The sequence below is a fragment of the Daucus carota genome, chromosome 5 (genome assembly GCF_001625215.2).
Source record: "Daucus carota subsp. sativus chromosome 5, DH1 v3.0, whole genome shotgun sequence".
In the NCBI taxonomy this organism is placed as follows: domain Eukaryota; kingdom Viridiplantae; phylum Streptophyta; class Magnoliopsida; order Apiales; family Apiaceae; genus Daucus; species Daucus carota.
The window spans coordinates 25,801,888-25,824,050 of record NC_030385.2 but is presented as its reverse complement, the minus strand read 5'-3'; the positions used below and the strand labels follow the sequence as shown (position 1 = coordinate 25,824,050).

At 35.7% G+C, this 22,163-nt stretch overlaps 1 protein-coding gene across 1 annotated transcript; it reads left to right on the top strand.

Annotated features, from left to right (window-relative positions):
• Positions 1–19,454: 19,454 nt before the first annotated feature.
• Positions 19,455–21,748, top strand: LOC135152828 (replication protein A 70 kDa DNA-binding subunit A-like). The gene is made up of 10 exons (XM_064093943.1): positions 19,455–19,604; positions 19,687–19,966; positions 20,070–20,169; positions 20,257–20,378; positions 20,468–20,549; positions 20,638–20,746; positions 20,821–20,975; positions 21,067–21,187; positions 21,277–21,483; positions 21,560–21,748. The coding sequence occupies exons 1-10, from the start codon at positions 19,455–19,457 to the stop codon at positions 21,746–21,748; spliced, it is 1,515 nt and encodes a 504-aa protein (XP_063950013.1).
• Positions 21,749–22,163: the final 415 nt, after the last annotated feature.

Genomic DNA, 22,163 nt, shown 5'->3' with positions numbered 1-22,163 from the left:
CACTTAACCAAAACCCTAAATTCAATAAGCATTTGATAAAACCTCAGAACAATACAAACCTGGTTGGACACCTTCAACTCCACCAACTTGAGAAATTCCCTCTTCTGTCATGATTTTAGCCTTTTTTGGCTCATCTGTACGAATATCCAACCATCAATAAGTTTATAACTTTTTAATATATGTAATATAAACATTTGCTTAAAAAAATGTAACTAGACTATTCATTCTCATTTAAGAAATGTTATTTATTTTACCAGATCTGGGGTTGTTTGCCGACACCTGACTATCATTTCCTCTTTCCTTTCTCTTTGTCATAATTTCTGATCGTTGTGTGTTTGTTTTCAACAATATCTCCATTCCTCTCTTTTTAAAAGCTCTCAACTTAAAAACTCCATTTCCCATGTATGAAAAAACAACAATATCAGAATGTTCTATTTTGTTATCGCTAAACAAACTTCTCAATCCTAAAAGTACCCTTTGATTCTCTGAGTGCTTAACAGGAACACTATAGCCGTCACTCACTACACAAATACAATCACGTGGCACTGAAACACCTGTTTTAACACTGAATGCAAACGGTATAGCCTGGATTAAATAAATTGGATATATATGTCAGGATATGAATAATAACCAACCATGGATAACACATAAATCGAAAGGTATAGTTATGCCACTTACAATCTTCCCTGTGTGTAGCGAATAATAGTTGATGCCACAAATGAATGTTAAGGGGCTAGAAACCAAGCCTGTTACCACACATCAGTCAAAATATATTAGGATTTAATAGAATTTGCTGTAAATAAAGCAATCTAACATTTAGTGAAGTATTATACAATTATCAATAATGTTACCTTCCATCATTGCCGTCATTGATTCTTCCTCTCTCTTCACCGGAAATGCCTGTATAACACATGTCTCAAACATTAAGGACTCTTCTTTTGGTTGGACTACCAATATCTCTCCAATTCGTAATTTATTTTTGTTGTAGAAATTTGTCCACCCTCTAACAAAGCAAAATTCCCCGTTACGGTACTCAATTAAAGACGAAGGGATAAGACTTGAATCCCATAGTCATCCAAAGTGTCCCACTGGAGAGATTTTCATCTCCAATATCAAAACCTTTTCGATCACCTTTATTGCGGTTGGTTAACCGTCTGATAGAATTTTCATTAATTTCATAAAAAACAGGTTGCCTAGCATATGTTTGTCCAAACACAGCCAAAGTTGCATAATCTCTGCAATCACAAATTTGCTGGTCTTCCACCCTGCCTTCCTCTATATGTGAGTCCATTGATTCTTTGACAGTCGATGGATCACATTGGAATCCATCATCAGAAAATAAAGTCAAAGTGAAACAGTTTAAATCAGTATAATCTATTAGCACTGGCCAGAATTTGTTTATAGCCACAACCGACAAGATTTTTTCAACGCCCTCAATCTTCCTCTCCACACCATTGAATTTCAAGGCGAAATCCAATGAATTGCTCAACTTCAACCTGCAATCCCTGTCATCCTCCAAGCACCAACTTTGGACCAATTCATTTGGAACCACCTGATATTTTTATAGGTAAACAAAACCAAATCTATTTCTTAGATTACCTACACAATCGCTACCACACATGGATAAAGATAGTCAAGAAAACCAGTACAGTAGAAGTGGCTCACTATTGAATCAGTATGTAGATAAGCAACAAAAGATTTGGATTGATTCATTTGTGACCCTGCACAATCGATTACACAATTAAATCAAATTCTTTGAAACAAAAAACTAAACTAAATCTCCTTATTTTAGTATACAATCCGGTCTTACCCCACTCACCAGGTTGTGCATGTGTTGCAGTGGCCATAGTCTCCAACTTTGGATTATAAGTAATACCATTCCTGCCTCCTACCTTCACTAGGAATTTGTTTCCACCTTCATATTCAAACCACAGGATTGAACCATGATTTACATTGAAATACCTGCAGAACCTATTTAACCCTTTTTTCATAAATAGTCCTGAATCGTACTGTTGAATTCTAACTGCCCATACACTGTTTTCTTTCCAATGTTTAAGCTCAATATATCCGTAATGTATTCCTTCTCTCGGTTCGAACATAGATGACGGTATCCTCTAAAGATTAAACCAAACCAAAGTTTAATTACAACTATGTACAAGAATCCTATGTAGCATGCAAATTGAAATTAAGATATTAGTTTTTGCAATACCATTTTCCTGAATTTGCCTCCACTGTGCTCCACTTTTCTCCAGAAGTCAATTCCTTTTTTAACCTACAATTCGAGTTTATTTGGAATAGTTGAACAATTTCACTGAATATGTAATGCAGGAAACAAAACGTGAAACACTGCAGCTCAATTGCTTAATTAGTAATGAAATTACAAAGTGTACAAATTAGTTACCTCTGCCGGCCTGTTTCTGGCTGATTCCATTGTTGTACTCCCCTTTTTTTCCTGATATGGTTTGTGCTACTATAAACAGCGGTACAAGAAGAAGACTATTACTTGATCCTGTCAGTTTTTACTCACTTGACTTACGAAAGAAAAAGCCCTCATGGGCCCACCAAAATAGGTATTTGCAGGGAAAAAGTTAATGGGCTTTTATTGCCTGTATCTGTCACGCCGATAACATTTGCCCCGAGATCTCAAGATTGGTCATTTATACTACAAGCTAAATGTGATATCCTTCTAAATTTTGCGGTAATTATTAAAAAAAATGTTAACGAGAAGGAGTTAATTGACACAAATGATTTCACCTAACAGCCCACCTATTTGATTTATTTTTCGATTAAGATAAATAAAAATTGTCTTGGTTTCTTTTTAGGATAATTTGATATGCCGACGAAATTAAAATTTTATATATTTAGTCGAATCCAAAAATTAATTACTTAAACAAATGAGGATTCTAATATCCATGTTCTACTAAGCTTTGGTTAGAAAAGGTTATCATTAATTTAATAACCACAATTTTGTAAACTTTTAATTAAAAAAAAATTGTTCAATAGTATAGTAAATGACCATATTTTTTACCGGCCAAGTTACACAACAATACAAAGCTTTACTGTATGATTGAATTCATCAGATTTAATTAATTTGACTTCAAACAACACTGCACACATTAAGAGTGACAAATAAACGTAGTCATCCCTTGAATGAAAACAAGTGGACCTTAGGCACTAAATAATAAAATTGGAATAATTTTTTGGGATATAGTTGTAGAAGTAATTGCTTATTTTAATGCATTATCTAAGTAATGAAAATTTCATGATATGATAACAATACCACTCAGCAAATTTGTCATCAGTTGAATGAAAAAGTAAAGTAATAATTTGTTCTAGAAATAAAAGAAATTCAAGGAAATTCTATTACATATGCAACTATAAGTGTCACCGTTTAGCTACTGAAAGTCGAACTTGAAGATGCGGGGAAAAAATGTATCTAAATTAAAATAAAGCTAAATGTGGTAGTAATAATAATTTCCTCACAATGAAACATAAGACCCGGACTGTTCATAACAAAACAGTAAATGTCCTAATTTTTTACCGACCCAATTGTTAATTCCATATGGTAAAGTGATACCATAATTTTACGGTTTACAATAAGTTTGGATTTATCATGTTTCATCGAACTGGCTTTTCATACATGTTTCAAATTGCACCGCGCACAGAAATAGTTGTAAAATTTTTTTATTCAAACATTAAAATGAAAAAATTTAGATTTTAATCAAAAAAATAAATAAATTAAATAATGCCAACGTATATATAGCTGGTGAAGTAAATGCCTACTTTAATGCATTATCTTTATAATGAAAAAATGATGATATAATAATAGTTATGCTCATCCAATTTGTTGGTAGTTAAATGAAAAAAAATTAATAATCTTTTCTCTAAATAAAAAAGTTTCAAGAGAACACTATTAGCTATGCTATTATAAGTATCTAAATTTTGTTACGGTAAGTTTAACTTAAGGATTTCGAAGGCAAATGTATAAAATTTAAAATAAAGCTAATGTAGGGGCCGTTTGGATGAGCTTAAAAAAAGTGCTTCTGACTTAAAATAAATAAGTGGAATAGAAGCTAGAAGCAGGAGAAGCATTATAAGTGATTAAAGTGTTTGAGAAATAAGTAGAAGCCCTGAAACAGAAACGAGCATTCCTAACTTTTTATAAGTGTTTCTTGACTTATTACACAAACGGTACGAATAAGTGCTCATAACTTATAACCCAGAAGCTGGAGTTATAAGTTCTAAACAAACACCCGCGTAGTAAGTTCTTCAATTGGTTTTGTACTTATTTACGTTACAGTGTTTTGCACGTAATATTAAGTGTTTTAAACTACTATTTAAAGTAATTATTTAAAAAAAATCTTTTCTCTCATTTAAAAAGTACAATAAAATTTTTGATTCACCGCAAGTATCAATTAAAATTATCAAAATTTTATCACCCGGCCAAATCACCTTATCAATTTTGCCAAAAGTCAAAGTGCAATATGTTAGATATAATTGATGATTACTAATGTTCTTAAAGTTTGTTTTAGAACAGGAGTGATCAGAGTTTAAGCTGGAAGCTGATCAGAGTTTAATAAAGTCTGACCAGAGTTTGATAAAGTCTGATCAGAGTTTACATAGTCAAGACTCGTCAGAGTTTACACGTGGAAAGAGCTCAGAAGCGGATATACTTCAAGGAAGGATAGAAGCGGAGGAGTGATTTGCTGACTATGGAAACTAAACAGAAAACAGTAGCAATCTTTGATTGATAGAATACATAGCTGATTTATAGGATATCAAATCAGAGATTGATTTTGTAATTGTGTCTATATAAACACAGATTAGGGTTACTCTATATGAGTTGAGTTATCGAGTATATTTTATAGAACCCTAGCAGCTCTTAGTGATAATATATAAATCACTGAGAGAGTTTTTGTAACCATTCAAGCTTTGTGAATAAGAGTTTACTGCTTTCAATCTCTTATATTGTCATACTGTGTTATTGATTGTGTTCACTATATCAACTTATATAGTGAGTTTATAGGACCTAACAAGTGGTATCAGAGCCAGCTCTGTTAAGATAACTACAGTGAGATCTTAATCACAATCATGTCTGAAAAATCACAAGCTTCGTCTTTTAGAGTTCCAGTCCTTAAGGCATCTGAATATCCAGTCTGGAAAGAGAGAATGATTATATTTCTAGACTCTGTTGATCCAGAATACCTTGACAGGATCTATGATGGACCACACATGCCCACCAAGCTCTCTGTTGGGATTGCAGATGAGCCTCAGAAGATGATTCCAAAGGAGAAGAAAGATTATACCCCTGAGGACATTTTGTCAATTGGTAAAGACTCAAAGGTGAAACACCTTCTGCACAGTGCCCTTGATAATGCAATGTCTAATAGGGTGATTGGGTGCAAAACTGCTAAACAAATCTCGGATGCTCTGGAAACCAGATGTCAGGGAACTCAAGCCATCAAGAAGAACAGAAAAACCATCCTTACACAGGAGTATGAGCACTTTGACTCAAAATCTGGTGAATCCTTGACAGATCTGTATGAAAGATTTGTCAAACTCTTGAATGACTTATCTCTGGTGAACAAGGAATATGATCTTGAAGACTCAAACCTCAAATTCCTTCTGGCTCTTCCTGAAAAATGGGATTTGAAAGTCACTACAATAAGAGACAATCTTGATCTTGGAGAAATGTCTCTTGATGATGTTTTTGGAAGACTGAAGACTCATGAACTTGAGATGGAGCAGATGAGCAAACGTCATGGAGGCAAATCAAAGTCTGTTGCTCTAAAAGTTCAAGAGGAAGCTGCTAAAAGCAAGGGAAAAGCTCATGTCACAAAGTCTGACATTGAGTCATCAAACTCTGATGACTCAAACTCTGATGTTCCCTCAGACTCTGAAGAAAGTGATGATGAGATGATGCAGTTAGCAGCATTGATGGTGAAAAGCTTCAAGAAGTTGGCTTACAAAAAGTTCAACAAAGGCAAAAGTTTTTCAAGGAAAGACAGAAACTCTGACAGAGTTTATGATAAGAAGAACTTTAGGAAGATTGAGGGCAAGGAAGGAAAAGCTGGAAAAGCTGACAAGTATACCTGTTTCAACTGTGGTGAAAAGGGTCACTTTGCATCTGAATGCAAGAAAGCCAAGAAAGAAAAGGAAAAAGCCTTTATCACCAAGAAAGGAAACTGGACAGATACATCTGATTCAGAGGAAGAAGTCAATTATGCTCTGATGGCAAACACTGACAACAACTCTGAATCTACTGCTAAGGTACCTCATTCTACTCTTGCCTTTGATACTGAAGATATAACTGAGTTAAGATTATTTCTTAAAACTTTGCATATCAGCTTTAGAGATCAGACTTTAGAGAATGAAAGATTAAAATCTGAAACTCTAAGTGTAAAGAAAAGGAATGATTATCTAGAAAAAGAATTAGTTCAGATGTTAGAAGTTCAGAAAGAGAGAGATGATGCTGTCATTGTCAAAGATGAACTATTAAAGAGGTATGCATCTCTTCAATCAGAACTTGCTAAGGAAAGGGATATTATTAAGATATGGACTAATTCAGGCAAAACTACTCAGGATATCTTAGGTAGTGGAAACTGGAAGAAGGGACTAGGTTACACTGATAACTCAGAAGCTGAGTCATCAAAAACAGAGGTTGTTAAAACTTTAAAACCTAAGGTTAAACCTGTTAAATTTGTTGCTGAATCCTCTAAGTCTAAACAGAGAAGATCAGAATCAGAGATTAACAACAATTTAAAAACTGATAAGCCCAAACAGGTTAACATAGGACTGATGACTCAGAAACAGCTTAAGCATAAGCTTAAAGAGGTAAAGTCTGATAACAAAGACAAGGAGCCTAGGAAAAATAGAAATGGCAAGGTTGGAATAGACAAGAGTAATAACTACATGCCTATTCCAAATGCACCTAGGAAGACATGCCATAACTGTGGAAATACTAATCATCTTGCTAATTTTTGTAGGAAGAACAAGGACATTAACTCCTTACCTACAAAGTCTGGAGTTAGAAAAAGTAGTATTAGATATAAACCACAAGATCCATGTTTTCATTGTGGTAGTTTATGGCATTCTATTTATACTTGCAAAGAATATCATAGTTTGTATTATGATTATTATCAATTGAAGCCTTCTTTGAAAAAGGTTAATAAAAACTCTGCAAGTACAAAATCTGTTTCTAGTACAAACTCTGTTCCAAAGTCTGTTAGCTCAAACTCTGATAATAATAATTCCGCTGCAAAAGCTAACAAACTTAATAAGGCCAAGGGATCCAAGCAAGTCTGGGTCCTTAAAACTAACAATTAGTGGTCTTTGTGATTGCAGGGCAACAGGAAGAATATCCTAGTCTTGGACAGTGGATGTTCAGGACACATGACTGGAAATAAGGCCCTGCTGTCAGAGTTTGTGGAGAAAGCTGGCCCAAGTGTTTCTTATGGAGATGGCAACATAGGAAGGACTCTGGGATATGGCAACATCAATCTTGGAAATGTCATCATCTCAAATGTAGCTCTTGTTCAAGGGCTAAAACACAATTTACTCTCTGTCAGTCAGATCTGTGACAGAGGATATCATGTTGATTTCTATGAAGAACACAGTGAGATAGTAAGCAAGTCAACAGGCAAGGTGGCAGTAATTGCTCACAGACATGGAAATATTTATGAAATCAACTTGCCTACAAACTCTGAAGGAAAGGCAATTTGCTTATCTACAAGAATCTCTGCAGAAGAAAGTTGGAAGTGGCACAAGAAGCTCTCACATCTCAATTTCAATTCCATAAATGAGCTTATAAAGAAAAAGCTTGTGAGAGGACTCCCTGAATCACTACTCACTTTAGATGGACTATGTGATTCATGTCAAAAGGCCAAGCAGAGAAAGACATCCTTCAAGAGTAAGACTGAATTCTCAATAAAGAAGCAATATCATCTTCTACATGTTGATCTATTTGGACCAGTTAATGTACCATCCATTGCAAGGAAGAAATATGCTCTTGTCATTGTTGATGAGTATACCAGATACACTTGGGTATATTTTCTTCACTCTAAAGATGAAACAGCTTTGCATCTGATGGATCATGTGAAGCAACTGGATCATGGATCTGAAGACAAAGTAAAGATCATTAGAAGTGATAATGGAACTGAGTTCAGAAATTCAACAATGGAAGAGTTCTGCAAAGAAAGAGGTGTTGTGCAACAATTTTCTGCACCTGGAACACCACAGCAAAATGGTGTAGTTGAAAGGAAAAACAGGATTCTAATAGAAGCTGCCAGAACTATGCTTGATGAGGCTAAATTACCTACTTATTTCTGGGCAGAAGCTGTTCAAACAGCTTGTTTCACTCAAAATGGAACACTGATTAATAAGCATGGCAAGACCCCATATGAGATGGTGAAGAAAAAGAAGCCAAATCTGAAATACTTTCATGTATTTGGGTGCAAATGCTTTGTATTGAAGACTCATCCAGAACAGCTTACCAAGTTTGATTTAAAAGCTGATGAAGGCATTTTTGTAGGTTATCCTCTGACAACAAAGGCCTTCAGAGTCTATAATCTAAGAACCAAGGTGATCATGGAATCCATACATGTGTCATTTGATGACAAGAGAATTATGGGTTTAGCAGATATGGATGATCATGAAGAACTGCATTTTGAAAATGAAGAAATATTCTCTGATTCGACAAACTCTGATGAACAGTCAAACTCTGACTGTGAGCAAAATACAGCAAACTCTGGTGAAAATTTACAAGTTCATGAAGATGAAGCATATGTTGAGGGGGAGCATCAGAATGTTTCAGACTCTACCCAAGACTCAAATTCATCAGAGAATGCTGACTCAAACTCATCAGAGAATACTGATTCAAACTCTGATAGCACAAATTCAGGGGAAGCTACAGAGGAAGATCAACAGAATCAAGAGAGCATGGATCAAGGGGGAGGATCCAATGATGAAAGTAGCCAACTTCCACATGCTAGGAAGTGGACAAAATCACATACACCTGATTTGATAATTGGAAATCCAGAAGCAGGTGTGCAAACAAGGACAGCCACAGCAAATTAGTGTTTACATCATTGTTTTCCTTCACAAACAGAACCTAAAAAGGTGGAGGAAGCTCTTCAAGATGCTGACTGGAATCAAGCAATGCAAGAAGAGCTAAATGAGTTTGAGAGAAATAAAGTCTGGACCCTAGTACCAAGACCTAAAGATAGATCCATAGTTGGTACAAAATGGGTTTTCAGAAACAAAACTGATAGTGAAGGTGTCATTACAAGGAATAAAGCAAGACTTGTGGCAAAAGGGTATTCACAACAGGAAGGTATTGATTATGATGAGACATTTGCTCCAGTTGCAAGATTAAAGGCAATTAGAATCTTTCTGGCCTATGCTGCACACAAGAAATTCAAGGTATTTCAGATGGATGTCAAAAGTGCTTTTCTTAATGGAAAACTGGATGGGGAGGTATATGTTGAACAACCTCCAGGCTTTGTGGATCCAAAGCATCCAGACTATGTTTATAGATTGGACAAAGCACTTTATGGACTAAAGCAGGCTCCAAGGGCATGGTATGAAACTCTGGCTCAATTTCTTCTTGAAAGTGGATTCACTAGAGGTACCATAGACAAAACCTTGTTTTATTTGAATCATGGTAATGATCTGCTTTTAGTTCAAATCTATGTTGATGATATCATTTTTGGTTCCACTAATGCTAAACTTTGTCAAAGATTTGCCAAGCTCATGCAGTCTAGGTACCAAATGAGCATGATGGGGGAACTCAGTTATTTTCTGGGTTTACAAGTTAAACAGACTGAAGATGGGATTTTTATAAATCAAGCCAAGTATACCAGAAATCTCTTGAAGAAATTTGGTATGCAAGACAGTTCAGCTGCAACTACTCCTATGGCAACAGCAACCAAGCTAGACAAAGATACTGGTGCATCAGTGGATATCACAAACTATAGAGGAATGATTGGATCTTTGCTTTATCTGACTGCAAGTAGACCAGACATAATGTATGCCACATGTCTATGTGCAAGATTTCAGGCAGATCCAAGAGAGCCTCATCTGATTGCAGTAAAGAGGATATTCAGATCTCTCAAGGGAACCACATCATTGGGATTATGGTATCCTAGAGAATCAGATTTTAGTCTAATTGGATACTCTGATGCAGATTTTGCAGGTTGCAAAATTGACAGGAAAAGCACAAGTGGGAGCTGTCAATTTCTGGGTGGAAGACTTGTTTCTTGGTACAGCAAGAAGCAAAAGTCAATATCAACATCAACAGCAGAGTCAGAGTATATAGCTGCAGGCATCTGCTGTGCTCAAATTCTTTGGATGAAGAATCAATTGTTGGACTATGGGTTATCCTTTTCTAAAATTCCTATTTATTGTGATAACCAAAGTGCTATTGCTATGACAGGAAACCCAGTTCAACATTCTCTGACAAAGCACATCAGTATCAGATATCATTTTATAAGGGAGCATGTGCTGGAAGGAACCATTGAACTTCACTTTGTTCCCACTGATCAGCAGCTAGCAGACATATTCACCAAACCACTAAGTGAAGCAACCTTTACTAGGCTGGTGAATGAGCTAGGAATGATATCAGGAACTGAGTAAACATAATGGTCAGATCCTTCAAGTTTAAATTGTCAAATTACCATATGTATTGCTCACAAATTTGCCATGATATACTCTGATTGTTAAACTCTGATGACATTCTCTGATAATATACTCTGTTTGTTATACTCTGATTGTCATTCTCTGACGACATTCTCTGATGTTTGCAAACTCTGAATCTTGCTAAATGATCTCATTTTATTTCTTTGAGACAAATAACCTGTGAAGATTCTATGAAGCATGATCTGAATTAGTAATCATGAATCTCAGTTAAGTTCTTTAATCTTGATCTCAATTTTGTGCTACTATTTTACACTATATGCATGTTGATATCATTGAGACTCTATTACTTCACATATCTTAATTATAAGTGAGACTGATTAATTTGCATTTTCTCTCAGTAAATTAGACAGTGATTATAAACTCTGATGCTATACACACCCCTGAAAATAAGCATGGTACTCCTTTGAGATCTTAGATGTCTATATGACAGTGACTGGGAAGACCCAAACATTTGCTGGTATTAAGTAATTGCTAAGATTTTATAATCTATGGTGACCAGTCACAATCTCTGATTACTGGAGAAATACTGTTGCAAAATTATATTTAAAGGTCGTGATTCACTTACACTGAAAAGCGTCCTGAAAAAAAAAAAAAGGGGTTAGTTTTCTTTAAACATTTCTTCATCAGAGTATGTCCCTTGTCTATGTCTTGAGAGTTTAAATAAATTATTTTTGTCTACCTTATAATTACGAAATTGTGAAATTCTTTAGTCTCTGATTTAATATGTCCACATACACATTATTTCACCAGCACATTATTGAGCTATGGATTTTATGACAAAATCTGATTTTTTTGATGAATTTTCTAAACATCATGTCTTATTCTGAGGTACTTAGAAATTTATTTTCTTTGTTTTAAATCTCAGAGTTTAAAATTCGAGGGATTTGATCTTGATTTTTAAAATCTTGTACATTTCAGGAGTTTAAAAATTCAGAGAATGTGAAGAGATTGTACCAAACGGCTGTATTGTTAGTGGGTTTACATGTAAAACATTTTAATAGGAGAACGTGTAATCAGCATTTATAACTGCACAAGTTTTACTGCGCTCATGATTACTATTCTCTTTTCTCCATGCCACTAACACTCACCTACCAGTTAAAATCTGACAGGTGTATAGCTGACCAAAAGCCCAAGCGTGAACAGCTAAACAAAATCTGAAGAGTTTATCACATCAGATTTTATTGCTTATTATTCACTTATACACTTCATCTTTACACACACTCTCTCAACAAACTCTTAAGCTTTTCTCTCTACAATTCAAATATTCTCTTACACACTTTCTCAAACACCTTCTTTCCTTTACTGCTCTAATGGCCACTTCAGCGTTTACCTATGCAGGTGTGGAGTTTGTACCAAACAACCACGCAGCCATTCTTGACACCACTGATGTTCCAAGGGATTATCATGTAATCCAGGAGTTTCTGGCACAAAGTGCCTTGGCTCGAGCTCTTACTGCACCGGCCAGATTATCTGGGAGTCAGATAATAACCTTCTGGCAAACAGGGCATTAAGACAATGGTGGTGCAGCTGGATCACCATCCATTGTATTTGAGTATGACGGAGCGGAATATGCTGTCACTCCAGCCACCGTCCGAGCAGCATTCAACCTACCAGAGGATGCTGCTTACATTACAAATGGAGATGCCAACCTCAGAACCATGATGACTGATTTGGGCTACTACGAATCTCTTGATAAATTGGGTCAATTAAAGCGTCCAGGACTCAGGAAGGAGTGGAGCTTTTTCTTCGACTGCATTACCAGGGCCTTCCAGAAGAAAAGTACCAACTGGGATGCCATACCCATGGATATGCTTCAAATTGGGTATTCTCTGATCTATTCTACTAATTTTGATTTTGGTAGATTAGTTATTAGAAATATTGGTGAAAGAATGCATGAAAATCGTCAGATTATATATTTTTCACGCTTTTGCCAATTGCTGTTTAATGCCACTGTTGGAGAAGTGGCTATTGATGCTGCAGATGAGATCAAACCTTTTAAGCTTCATAAAAGGGTTTTCAAAGATCTCATATCTAAAGATGAGAAGAGGCCAGTTCTCAGGCCATTACAAATTCCAGCTCCATTAAGAGCTAGGCTGAATCTGCCTCAAGCACCACAACAACAGTCTCAAAACCAACCACAACATCCAGTCTCTCCTACAGCCACCAGACAACCCAGATCATCAACACCAAAAACATCAAAGGCTACAAAGTCTGATGCAGCCCCTTCTACTGTGAAGACCAGAACCTCTGTTGCTACACAAGTTCTGAAGACAAAGTCTGATAGGCCAACAAACTCTGATACAGTTCCTACTGTAAACTCTGAGACAGTCTCTAAGACTTTAAACTCTGAAGCTGCTTCCCCACCAAAGCAGAAAAGAAGGAGACTTGTTGCAGCTTATGAATATGATGATCTTGAACCCTCTCCTGCAACAAACTCTGAACCTACTCAGGCTAGCCCTAAGTCAAAAACAGTTAGATTTAAAGCAAGGGCAAACAAGCCTAAGAGGGCAAAGGTACCCATCACTGAGATAACAGATTTCACTGTTGAGGAAGAGCAAGCACCATCTACTACTATTCCTGATTTATCTCAAGCTCTGATGGTGCATCCTCTTCAAGCTGTTCCATTTTCTACTGCAACTCCATCTACTACATCATCTGAAGTAGATGAAGAAATAAGGTGTGAGGAACCAGTTACCACTGAAGCTGGGACAACTCCAATCTCTGATCATGGACCCTCCACTCCAATTCCTCACTCTCCATTGAAGTTTCCTGAGGGTGCCATCATTCATGATACAGCTCCAGAAAATTACAAGGCAGATGCTGTGATTACAGACTCTGACAAGGTAGCATTGGAAACATTGCAGTCTCTTGCCAAAGCTGATGAGGAGCTCAGCAAATCAAAATCTAAAGATAAAGAGAATGTTGTTCCAGAACCTGTTAAAGATGCTGTTGATCCTGCATCTGATGATGATGAGGATGATGAAAGTTCAGATGATGAAAATGAGGATGAAGTCCCCTTGTCTCTTCAACAACAGAAATGGGAGTCTACCAGTCAATACAATGCCAGACTGCAAACTCTGAAGACAAACTCTGAGCCTCTTCCCAGGGATCTTCAGGTTGATCCACCAAATGAAGTATGGGATAAACTCTGGCTGAGTCACCAGCATTCTCTGGAGCCAGCAAAAGCTGAAGAATTTCTATCCATGGCAGAGAATAAAATTTCAAACTCTGATGTCATGTCAAGCCTCAAAGCCACAGTTCTCTATCTGAAGACATTTCATACAGCTCATGCTCAGACATCCAAGTCTATAAATAGTCTTAGAACAGAGGTAGCAAATTTGGCTGAAACTCAGAACATGGACAAGAAGAGAAACTTACTACCTCTGAAGGAAGATATGAAAAAGCTGGTGTCTGCTCAACAAACTCTGGAGCAGAGGATGACTTCAGTTGAGGCTACTCAATCCACAATGACTAAACAGCTTGAAGCCATCCGATCTTCACTTTCTCTGATAACTTCAGTACTGATTCCTGATGAGGATGATGTCAAAAAGGGGGAGAGAGTAGCTAATGTCAAATGCAAGTCTACTTCTCAAACTCTGAAGAGAAAGAAAAATGATGATGATGATGATGTGGATGACTTCACAAAGAACAAAAGATTTCAAGCTGCAACTGGTGGAAGAGTTTCAAACTCTGACAGTTTAAAACAGTCTAAGCAAAGCTCAAAGTCTGTTCCAGCTCCAACACACAATGTCACATCTGGATCAAAGCAAAGACCAGTAGCTGGATCAGATAAACCAATGACTGATGAAGAACTTGCTAGACTGATTTTTGAACAAGAGAATCCAGAAGCTAAATTGGATTTGGAGTTGATTGCTGCAGAGGAAGCAGAACTGAAGAAAGAACATGTTGAAGCTATAACCTCAGGCAAAATCCAGAAACCTGCAAAATCAACTGCCAGACCAAAGGAAAAAGGAATACTGATCAAAGAAACTACTATTGCTGATCAGAGTTTACCAATCAAAAAGGTATACTCTGAAGATGAATATACAAGCAAAGGCAAAAGCATAGTAGATGATAACCTTGAGAAAGGCTGGACTCAGAAGAAGTCTACAACCTCTGACAAAGATCAAGTTGTAAAGGGAAAGAAATCAAAAGCTGCAATCTCTGACATAGCTCATATTGCAGATTCACAAGAAGAAAAATTAACCTCTGACACAGCTCAAGTTAATAAGGAAGCAAATAAAGACACAACCTCTGACAAGGCTCAAGATGTGTTCAAACCAACAACAACTCCATTGCCAGGATTTGCAAAGCCAAGTCTGATGACTGAGATAAATTTCGACAAGGGCTCAATTCAACCAATCTCTCATCGAAAAGCAGGAAGAGATAAAGGAGGATTAGGATCTAAATATGAAAAATTTGATCAGAGTATAGGATCAATGTCAACAGACCCCTCATCTCTCTGTGCACCCAAGACTGGGGCATTGCAAGAAAGAATGGACAAACTTGATTCAGTCCAACTGGTGAAGAATGACAGAGGTGATAACATTCTTATCTATTTCATGTCTGATGGAACAGTGTTTAGGGTTATTGAAGCTGATCTCTATGCTAAACACTGGGAGGAATTGAGATATGTCTCACACATATTTCAAGTGAAGAACAAATCATGTCAACACATCTCAAATCTGCTCAAAGATCAAATCAGAAGAAAGATGGGTATTACAGGAAACAAGAATGCTAGACCTTTTATTCCTAAGTACTTCAATCATCAAGGACAGCTAGTTGAGATGAAGAAGAATTCAGCAAAAATAGAAACAATAGCTAGAATCAGTATTCTTGCATTCAATGAAGAGTCTGATAAAGCTTACAATATCTGGCTGGATAAAGACATGAGAAGAAACAAGATCTATGATCTCAGAGCTGTAATCTATCAAACTGGAGTTTCAGATCCAGAGCTAAGAGAGATCAAGAGACAGATGATCACAGCACTTACAGAAGCTGAAAGAGAACTCCTCAGAGAGTACTTAAAGACAGCCAATGGTGTCTATGAAGCTAAGGAGTAAAACTATCTGTAAGGTTTAAAAGTTTTCTGTTATGTAGCTAAACTCTCTTGCATTTGACTTATTTGTTTTGACATCATCAATTATCTGTTAACTTGCACATAACATATTTATGCACAAGTTGGGGGAGATTGTTAGATATAATTGATGATTACTAATGTTCTTAAAGTTTGTTTTAGAACAGGAGTGATCAGAGTTTAAGCTGGAAGCTGATCAGAGTTTAATAAAGTCTGACCAGAGTTTGATAAAGTCTGATCAGAGTTTACATAGTCAAGACTCGTCAGAGTTTACACGTGGAAAGAGCTCAGAAGCGGATATACTTCAAGGAAGGATAGAAGCGGAGGAGTGATTTGCTGACTATGGAAACTAAACAGAAAACAGTAGCAATCTTTGATTGATAGAATACATAGCTGATTTATAGGATATCAAATCAGAGATTGATTTTGTAACTGTGTCTATATAAACACAGATTAGGGTTACTCTATATGAGTTTAGTTATCGAGTATATTTTATAGAACCCTAGCAGCTCTTAGTGATAATATATAAATCACTGAGAGAGTTTTTGTAACCATTCAAGCTTTGTGAATAAGAGTTTACTGCTTTCAATCTCTTATATTGTCATACTGTGTTATTGATTGTGTTCACTATATCAACTTATATAGTGAGTTTATAGGACCTAACACAATAAAAATTTTAATCTTAGTAAATAAAAACAACTAAAGGTCGAAGTAATTAGTTAAGCTACTATTATTGCAAATAAAAAAGTCGACCCTTTAATTCAGCATTGAGCTTCTCTCGCTAGAAACTCTATCTTCCTAAAGAGTATTAGGGTTCTTTTTGTTCATCAGTTAATTATTCAGTCTCAAACCCTGTTACAACCTCAATTGTTTGTAATCATGTTAACATACGTTCCATCTTTGAATTTACTTACACCATCTTTCGTCAGATCGGCAGTTGATGTTCGAATCCTATCTCTTTGGATGCTTGACAATTCTGAGGAATCATCGGAGCAGTTCGGGTTGAACATGAAACTATTAGACCAGAAAGTAAGCCTCGCGTCATTAGATCTTTACTTTCCAATATATATGGATCATTCAAATTATATCAAATAATGGATTATGTTGTTCTATTTTAACAGGAAAATTCAATTGAAGCTTACATAAACCCTAGGCTTGTGCGTAAATTCCAACCCTTATTACACCAAGGTGAGATGTATTCGTTATCCAATTTCACAGTAGCTGTTTACACCCAAGACATGACTCAACGAGCATCTACAAATCCGTACTATATCCTCTTTCGTGAAGAGTCTGAAATCCAAAAAATCGATGTTGATGATAGAGCAATTCCAAGATATGCTTTTGATTTTGTGTTATTTAAGCACATTCGTCATATCAAACAGGACAACAACATACTTATCGGTACAGTTAATTTAAATCACCATTGTCTCTCCCCTGTTCCTTATGTCACATTATAAACTGACTAAAGTGTTGCCCTTTTTTTGATAATTAGATATAGTCGGACTTATTGGCTTTGTAGAACCTCCTTGCGTTGTCATTAACGAACAAGGTCACGAAGAAAAGTCTGTGGAATTCGGAATTACTGATGGAATGTGTGTGTTCTAATTTCAAAAATTCTAAAAACTATATCTATTTAAGGTGATGATTGTATCTTTAACCCTGTGCAGTTGATCACATATCTTTGTAGTCAAATTTTCCAGGTGATTCTGAGGGATAACATATGTGAACAATTTCTTGATACTATGTCTGAATTAAACGACCAGTTCTCTGTTATCATACTTCAAAGTTGCAAACTTCTCATAGAGTGTGGTAATCAGATGAAATGTTTACATTATCCTTTCCATTTAAACCTTTCATACATTATCAATTAATTTTTCAATTAACGTTAAGAAATTTTCTTTGTTCCCTTTACTTTCTCATTGTTTGATATATAGGTGTTTACACATTCACCAACCATCCTGCTACTAGGTTTGCTATTAACAGTGACATTTCAATAGTGCAGCATCTTGCAAACAAGTAAGTCCAATTTGTCAGATTTATTTACCATTACATGCAAATACAAATTAAAATGTAGATAGTAAGGTTCAACTGAATTATGTAGATTGTTCTCACTTGGTTAGTCGAAATCGGACAAGTTATACTCCATATGTTACATTGCTGAACTCAATAATGTTAAGGAAAAACAACTTCAGGTTAGACTGTAATACTCCATGTTCTTTAGAATTAAGCCATTTCATATCAACTGGCTAACGGTAATATATTTAGGAGAGCTCCGTCATTTGTCGACTGAGAATCAAAAGCATAGATGTATCCCAGAAATGGTATGCATGCATTTGTACCGAATGTGGCGTCGAAGTTGAAGAAAACATAGGGAATAGCCACTGCCTTCATTGTAAATCAAAGATTATCATGCCAGATAAAAGGTATGATTCATTGATCAATTTTCATCTTACCAATGAGCTAATTTTTCCTCTCCATTTTTTTCACAATATATGTCATATATTTGGAACAGGTATCGCATATTAGCTCATTGCTTTGACATAAGTGGAGAATTATTCATTTGTATTGGTCATACTGAAATCCACAATATAGTTGGAAAAAGCGTATTTGAAATGCTACAGGTATGATCAAATTTCTTTATGTAGTATACTTACTACATGACATACTATGGCCATGCTCATGACGGTAAACTGTTACATTTCAGATACAAAATTTTCATAACGATGTCCCTTTGTTTATAAGGAATATCGTCAATTCTGAAATGATTGTGGAGGTAAGTATTGGAACTTGGGCTACTCAGAATGGTTTGCTAAAATTTGACGCTTCCCAAATTTTGTTATTAGACCAGGTTTTTCCCATTCCTTATGCCCCCCTCACTTTGTTAATAGCTAAATTAAAAATAACAAACAATGCTATTATTTTTTTTTCCAGGTCGAGAAATCCTCGGAACCTAGCGGAAAGATCATTGAGATATCTGACTCTGATGACTAAATAACCTTTTTGGACGTTGTAAAATTTATTTCTTCCCCAATTTTTGATAATAATTGTAATATTCAGCACATTCACGAACTCAATCAAGCGTTAATCTTATTAAGAGTTTTTGTCTCATATCTATAACTAATAAATTGTTTACGATTTTGTCTTATTTTGAATAAAAGAACACCCTATACTAATAATTTAAAGTTGTTTTATCTTTATCTGGGTAACTTAATATGGAAGGGACAAAACAATTCTACCCATAAATTTCCAATTTTATTTACATAAAACAATATAGATACTTTGGCTGGAAAAACTGAGCCTGTTCAACATATTGGTTACGTTACTCATATCATGCTGATGTAAAACTAAATTAAATTTCGTATCAGCTTTTATTAGTTGTTAACAAGTGCTTTGTTTTTTCCTATATTTTACCAATTTGAAATCCCCCCATTGCAGAATATCTCATATTCGCCAATGTTCAATTATCTGTTCGTAGACCTGTACAAATATTTGGAAAGAGAGCAAATGTCAAACATCAATCAAAAGACTACAACCTGTCACAGCTTGCAAACAGTGATATGAGCATAGTCCATGATATCTTTTACAAATACTTTTCAACTTCTCAGCAATCCCATATTACAAAACTTTCTCTTTTCTTACAAACTTCATCCTCTCCTCTATTCAGCAATTACTACTACATAGAATGGCTTCTGAAAAATTTGATCCTCTAGCAGCGGTTGACCCAGGCAGGTACAACTGGAGAGTAAAAGTAAGAATCTCAAGAAAATGGGAAAGCATCCAAAAGAACACTGGTAACATCAAAGGGTGTAACATTATACTCGTGGATGACCAGGTAAACTGCAAAACATGTAGCTATGTGTGACTGTTTAAAAACTTGATTTAACAATTCACAACCTCTTATTATATATATGCAGAACACCCGGAAACATGCTTTTATTGGAGAAGCTTATCTAAAAAAATTTGATGGCTCGCTGGAGGAAGGACAAGTATACATAATTCAGAACTTCAACGTCAAACCTTACACTGAGAAGGAGAAGCACATGTGTTTCAAAGATGAGACGCATATTTACTTTTCATCCTACACCCAAGAATTTAAATATCCATATGATGATACTCTAATCCCCGCCAATGTATTTGGATTCTACGATATTTCTGAGCTAAATGGCATAGCCAACCAGAATACATACTTGATAGGTATTTCCTCTTCATAACATAATACCTTAATTTTACTAACCCTTGCGTAATGAATATATATGTTATCGTTATTCCACATTTGATGTATATTTTATTTTGTTAGATGTTGTTGGTGTTGTTCAAAATGTGGAGCCTCCAAGACATTTCGTAAACAAAAACAACGAAGAGCAGTCGTATGTAAAGTTTGATATTACCGATGGAAGGTTATTTCTATAACTTTCATTCGTTTATATACCGATTAACTGATTCCAAAAGAACATTCCTATATTCACTCATCCTTGATTTTGTAGTCACTGCGTTAAAGTCACACTTTGGGATGGTTTCGGGCACACATTTTACGATGATTACACCCAGTTCAAAGAAGACCCAATTATTCTAATCCTTTCAAGCTGCAAAGCCAACGTGTGGGAAAGTAAGTATATTTATCTCTCACATGCACAATTTTTTACAACTCATAATATTGTTATAATCTCATATACTCTGCACCACCATGTTTTTCAGAGATATTGAGTCTTTCCAACTATCCAGCTACCCGATATTTCTTCAACTACTCTCATCATAGTGTTAACATGCTGCGTGCAAGGTAAACTTACCAAATTATATAACTAAACAATGTCCAATTAACTTTGAACAAAGTTTATCACCTGTTTACTAATGTATTGCATATACAGTTACAAACAACCTGGCTTTCGCACAACCCAAGTTGAGATGAATAGATTTGAACCGGACCCAAAGATGACTGTTGCAGAAGTGAAGAACACAATCCCCGATATGGATGAGGTATAAATTTTTTAAATTTAACATATTTTTTAGTTATAAACAAATTAAACGACTCCCTACCTTGATTTTTGCAGATGAAGGTAGTTTGCACCGTAACTATCAACAAAATTACTAACCAGGAGATATGGTTTTATCACATTTGCTGTGGATGTTCAAATGAGATTGAGAAAATAGATGGCAAGTTCAAATGTGATCATTGCCAGAAAATTGAGCCGTACCCCGACACAAGGTTTTTGATATGTTAAAATTTATTCTAATTAAACATCTATATATCATTAAACCATGTTTTTTAGTATATATCTTAAGCATTTCCTTAATAGATTCAGAGTTTGCACACTAGCTTCGGATCATACTGGCACCATTGGAATCATCTTATACGATAGAGAAGTTCGCAGAGTAATTGGTCATTCAGTTTTCGAAATCGAATGCATGCAGATCCAGGTTTACAACATTTAACATTACAATCATTAATCCTGGGTACTTTATGTTTTACTGGGGAAGAGAATTTTGAAATGACAATAAAAATACAGGAAGGTACATCTGGCAAGTTCCCACCCCTGCTCCTTACCCTAGAAAAGTTACCATGCATCATAACTCTTTCCCTTAAAAGGTCTCAATCCCAGAAGAAAACTAATATTTTTCATGCTGCTGATCTGACCATTTCCCCAAAGCTTGAATGTCCTTCTCCTACTTCTGGAGGCGATACTTATATAAAAGAGCAAGCTTCTGTGTCTGAGGTAACATTCTAAAACCAAGCCCTCCAAACATGTCACATTTGTTATACCATATTAATGTTTATTCTTTTTGTCGAAGGGGACGGTGACACAGACATCGAAACAACGCGGGAAAAACACTCCTGACACCTTGCGCTCGACAAACAAGCCAAAGGGAAAAAAGAAGTTAGTTAAGAAGGTTCGCATGGTTAACCTTGCCAACGACGAAGACGAAGACAACGAAGATATTCCACTAGGCATGTGGAACACTCAGACCGATCCTGAATGAAAGAGAAGAAGGAATTTTACACTTTTGCGGATGTGCTTCACGAAATGTGAAGTTTTTATTGTAAAATATTATGCTATCCAAACCTCTGCCCTTATTATCTTATAGGATAATTTACTGGATAATTTTATTCCTGCTCAATATTATCAACAATCTACCGTTTTAACAGACGCATATATTTACATTCGACAATCATTGCAGAATTACATTATATTCAATACTGGGAAAGTATATGTACAATACCCATGACAACCTTCAGATACAAGGAATGACAGATTATTTTGTTATGTACAGCACTGTCTTAAAGTAGATAAACGATCCTAAACTAATGAAGTTCGGAAGAATTTCAAGTTCAAATTCTACCGTGTGACCATTAGGCGTCATGGGTTGACATTATTCTTGAACTCATGGAACTGAA